Source organism: Sinocyclocheilus rhinocerous, unplaced genomic scaffold (genome assembly GCF_001515625.1).
Source record: "Sinocyclocheilus rhinocerous isolate Xijiao unplaced genomic scaffold, SAMN03320098_v1.1 scaffold313, whole genome shotgun sequence".
In the NCBI taxonomy this organism is placed as follows: domain Eukaryota; kingdom Metazoa; phylum Chordata; class Actinopteri; order Cypriniformes; family Cyprinidae; genus Sinocyclocheilus; species Sinocyclocheilus rhinocerous.
Window position 1 is genome coordinate 685,478 of NW_015627539.1, and position 5,007 is coordinate 690,484.

At 35.6% G+C, this 5,007-nt stretch overlaps 1 protein-coding gene across 1 annotated transcript in view; it reads left to right on the plus strand.

Moving 5' to 3' along the window:
• LOC107729704 (RAC-gamma serine/threonine-protein kinase-like) overlaps nt 1–5,007 on the plus strand; it is a 19,796-nt gene that overhangs the window by 11,673 nt on the left and 3,116 nt on the right. The window contains exons 9-13 of the mRNA XM_016540374.1: nt 737–859; nt 974–1,102; nt 3,171–3,269; nt 3,665–3,780; nt 3,942–4,029. Coding sequence (XP_016395860.1) covers nt 737–859; nt 974–1,102; nt 3,171–3,269; nt 3,665–3,780; nt 3,942–4,029 — 555 coding nt within the window. The remainder of the gene's footprint in view (nt 1–736; nt 860–973; nt 1,103–3,170; nt 3,270–3,664; nt 3,781–3,941; nt 4,030–5,007) is intronic.

A 5,007-nucleotide genomic window follows, 5' to 3' on the forward strand; every position in this document is an offset into this window, starting at 1 on the left:
CGGTGGATTCGACGAAGGAGCGTCCGGAGGGCTTGCGGCAACCACATGTGACGACCCCGGGCTGGACTCTGCTTCGTCCACGGTGAAAGCCGATCCGGCGATCGACAGCGTGAAGTTGTAGTATTCCCTCAGCGACCAGCACGGATCAGCTCCAGGCATGACGAAGCAGATATAGTCCTCTTTCGGAAGACCAAACAAAGTAGTTGCTTTCACAACGAAACACACAGCTTCTTCACGACATGGCGGCGGCGGCGGCAACAACAATACTACAGCGAGAATAAAAGTTACGCCTTCTTTCTTTGTGTGAACATTTGGGCGGCGTTATGCAAATCTTCCCGCATCGTGATGTAGATATGTGGGGGCGTGTTAGAACGAGCCGTTTTAGGTAGGTGTGGCTGACTCTTAACTTTTATAAAGAATAACTCTTTGGATTTGAGACTTTAGTTTTTGCAACTTTACAGATTTCTTTCAGACTGTCTTTCCAAATTTTGAATTTCTTTCTGGACATTTTCGAAACGCACACATTTTTACAACTTCTCTTACAAACATTTTGAAGCTTGTGAAATGTCCTTTTGATCTTCTAACCTTCTTTTGAACTCTCATTTCAACCTTATTTTGAAATTTCTCTCTAACCTTTGTACTTAAAATTTCAAATTTCTTTCCACCTTTCAAACGTTCTTTTCCAAACTGTGAGTTTGTGAGTTCTGAATATTCCTCTTTTTAATTGTCATCGCAGCTGTTTTTTCATTTGTCGAGAGAGCGTGTATTTTCGGAGGATAGAACCCGTTTCTACGGCGCTGAGATCGTTTCTGCGTTGGATTACTTGCACTCTGCAAAGATTGTTTACCGTGACCTGAAGGTGAACACTGAACAGAACACACAGACTAATATCAACATTTTCATCCTATGAACCTCAATTTTTGCCATTATCAGCTGACCGTAAGATGTGTCTATGATCGGTGTGTTATTCCAGCTGGAAAACCTGATGTTGGATAAGGACGGTCACATAAAGATCACTGATTTCGGCCTGTGTAAGGAGGGCATCACAGACACGGCCACCATGAAAACGTTCTGCGGGACCCCGGAGTATCTGGCCCCTGAGGTACGGGATGTTTTATCTCTTTAAACGCACACACGCTGGGTTCAGTTTAATATAGAGGACTGTTTAATCTCCGTCTGTCACAGCCGGAACAGGGTCACACTTTAGCTAGCGTCCGCACAGAAATAGACACAAACAGCAGGCTGTAGACAAGACAAGACTGAGCAGCTCACGGGTAAAAATAGAGGGAACGTAACAGTGACCCGCTGGCTGTTTAAGCTCCATTTTAATAATCACATAAAGTACAGCATGTATAATCAACCGTGGTGTTGCATATGGATGCTGTAACGCCGACGACTCGTGCTGATGTCATGATCATAACTGTGTGATGGAATCATATGTCAGGCTGTTTTTCCATCATTGGAGTCATTTATCCAGGTTGCATCTACTGATGCTGCAATAATGATTGATTATTGATGTTGGTATTGGAGGAAAGCCTGCAAATGACTGCCAGTAGTAATTAATCAAGCACTCGGAGACAATTTGACATTATTGATCAGGTTTTGAGAGATGATATAACTGTTTCTGGATCAGCCGTCAGGTATCTGAGGATAATAACTCAGCTGTCAGAGACTGATCATGGATCAGATATGTCCATATTTTTTGAGCAGGTATTGGAGGATAATGGCATTATTGATGAAGAATGGGAAGATATTGGTGGTGGTTTGTGATCAGTTAATGGAGGATAATATTATTGTTAATGAAGAATTGGAGGATATGTGATTTTGATTGATTATTAAGGTCCTTGATTTTCATATGTGTTTTTTTTTTTTCATATTCGTCATCCTTTCCTATCAAAATGCTTGCTACGGATGCGAAAACGCAGAAAATCAAACCTGATCCAATTTATTTTATGACGGACAAAAGTTTTGGAGGCAGTGCGTAAAAGTGATTGACACAATGTGAGGTCGTATTTATTTCTTAACGTGCGAAAAATTCGGACGAGATTTCGGACTTTGTGCAGAGACCTTTAGAGACTAATAGAATTATTAGGGATATTCATGTGATTTTTTTTTTTAAATATCGATTATTAGAGAATAATATAATTATTAATGAATTGGGAGATATTCATGTGATTTTTTTTTTAAAATATCGATTATTAGAGACTAATATAATTATTAATGAATTGGGAGATATTTTTGTGATTTTTGATAGGATATTGGAGGCTAATATAATTATTAATAAATAATTGGAAGATATTCATGTGATTGTGTTTGATAATTAGAGGCTAATATAATTGATGTGGAATTGGATAATATTAATATGATTTTTGATCTGTTATTGGAGACTAATATAGTTATTAATGAAGGATTGGAGGATATTCATGTGATTTAAAAAAAAATGGATTATTAGAGACTAATATAATTATTAATGAATTGATATTTTTGTGATTTAGTTTTTTTGATAGGATATTGGATGCTAATATAACTATTAATACATAATTGGAAGATATTCATGTGATTGTTGATCGCTTATTAGAGACTAATTTAATTATTAATGAATTGGGAGATATTTTTGTGATTTTTGATAGGATATCGGAGGCTAATATAATTATTAATAAAGAATTGGAAGACATTCGTGTGATTGTGTTTGATTATTAGAGGCTAATATGATTGATGTGGAATTGGATAACAGTATGTTTTGTGATCTGTTATTGGAGACTAATATAGTTATTAATGAAGGATTGGAGGATATTCATGTGATTTTGCTTGATTATTAGAGACTAATATAATTATTAATGAAGAATTGGAGGATATTTATGTGATTTTGCTTGATTATTAGAGACTAATATAATTATTAATGAAGAACTGGAAGATATTGATGAGGTTTATGTAAGGTATTATAAAATAATGTGATGTGATTGTTAATCAAGTGTTATTGGGTATAGCATTTGTTGGAGGTGAAATTATAATGACTTATTGCTGCGTCTCTTGATGAAGGTGTGCAGGCGAGTGATGTATTGGTTATTGATTAGGCGTTTGAGAATGATGTGACGTTATTCATGAGCACAATGTGTTGTAGTTTTGGTATGATTGATCAGGTATCTGCGTGCACTGGTTTTATCGATCAGGTATTGGAGGACAATGATTACGGGAGAGCGGTGGACTGGTGGGGTCTGGGAGTCGTTATGTATGAGATGATGTGTGGACGCCTTCCCTTTTATAATCAGGTATGACTCACTCTAACACTAACAACACTATAATAAACAGTTCATCTGTAGGATTTTTTAAATGCTTTTAAAAGCCTCTTTTGCTCACCAAGGCTGCATTTATTTGATCAAAAATACAGTATAAACAGTAATATTGTGAAATATTATTACAATTTAAAATAACTGTTTTCTTTGTGAATATACGTTAAAGTATAATTTATTTCTGTGATCAAAGCTGAGTTTTCAGCATCATTACTCCAGTTTTCAGTGTCACGTGATTCTTCAGAAATCATTCTAATATGCTGATTTGCTTTTATAAATTTTTTTAGTATTCACTGATGAATAGAAAGTTCAAAAGAACAGCATGTATTTGAAATATAAATCTTTTGTGACCTAAATTTCTGTACTGTTTTCAGGACCATGAGAAGCTGTTTGAACTGATTCTGATGGAGGAGATCAAGTTTCCCAGAACCCTCTCTGCAGACGCCAAGTCTTTACTGTCTGGATTACTCATCAAAGACCCCAATAAGAGGTCGGTGTGTGAATGTGTGATCCAAAGCCTTTCTGGGTGTGTTTGTTTCTACTAACAACTATTGACATCATCATCATTTCAGTATGAGAGCACCAGATTAAAACTGTTTGTGTATCATGTGAGACCTGAGTAAATATTATTCTGCGGTTTATTCTCTGAAGGCTCGGAGGAGGCCCGGATGATGCAAAGGAAATCATGAGGCACAGTTTCTTCACTATGCTGCACTGGCAGGACGTCTATGACAAAAAGGTATAAGTGTACTTACAATGGGGCGAGAGATTTTCGAGTTCGAAAGCAGAAACGTAACACTATCGTTTAGGAGTCTGGGGTCAGTAAGAATTATTTGAAAGAAATTAATACTAAATTAATTAATATTAATTAATTAATACTAAAGACCATTATAATGTTACATAAGATTTCTGTCTCAAATAAATGTATTTTATATTCATCAGAGAATCCTGATAATCACAGTTTCCACAAAAATATGAATCTGTTTTCAACACGGAAAATAATCAGAAATGTTTCTTGACCATCAAATCATTATATTGGAGTAGGGCTGTCAAAATTGCTGAAAAACTAAATTCGAATTTTGTACTTAAATATTATCAATATTCAAATTTAAAAGGCTAATTTCATATTGGTGGAAAAAAAAGCTTTTGGTTTCTCTCTTGAGGCCACAAGAGGGCGCATTCAGCAAAATATTACTAATGCACATTTCTTTAAAGCAATAAAATAACACGACTACCTTTGAAAAAAGTGCATAATGTTTAAATTAATGTTTATAAATCATATATAATTCATTAAGTTACTTAAAAATTAGAAACAAAACAGCATCATGTTTGTATGCATAGTTTAATACAAAGGGCCGAAAACCAATCACAAAGAGTACTTTTTCATTTAAAAACATGAGATGCAGTAGGATGGGGAAAAACCGTCATAAAGTCTCGAGACATGTTTTTTTAAAGGGGTCATATGATGCGATTTCAAGTTTTCCTTTCTCTTTGGAGTGTTACAAGCTCTTGGTGCATAAAGAAGATCTGTAAAGTTGCAAAGACTAAAGTCTCAAATCCAAAGAGATATTCTTTATAAAAGTTAAGAGTCAGCCACGCCTACCTAAAACGGCTCGTTCTAACACGCCCCCACACTGTAAACCCGAACAGTACTACTAACTTATAAAGATTAAGAACACTGCAATTAAAGTCTGTTAAATCGTTGATGCAACTTATA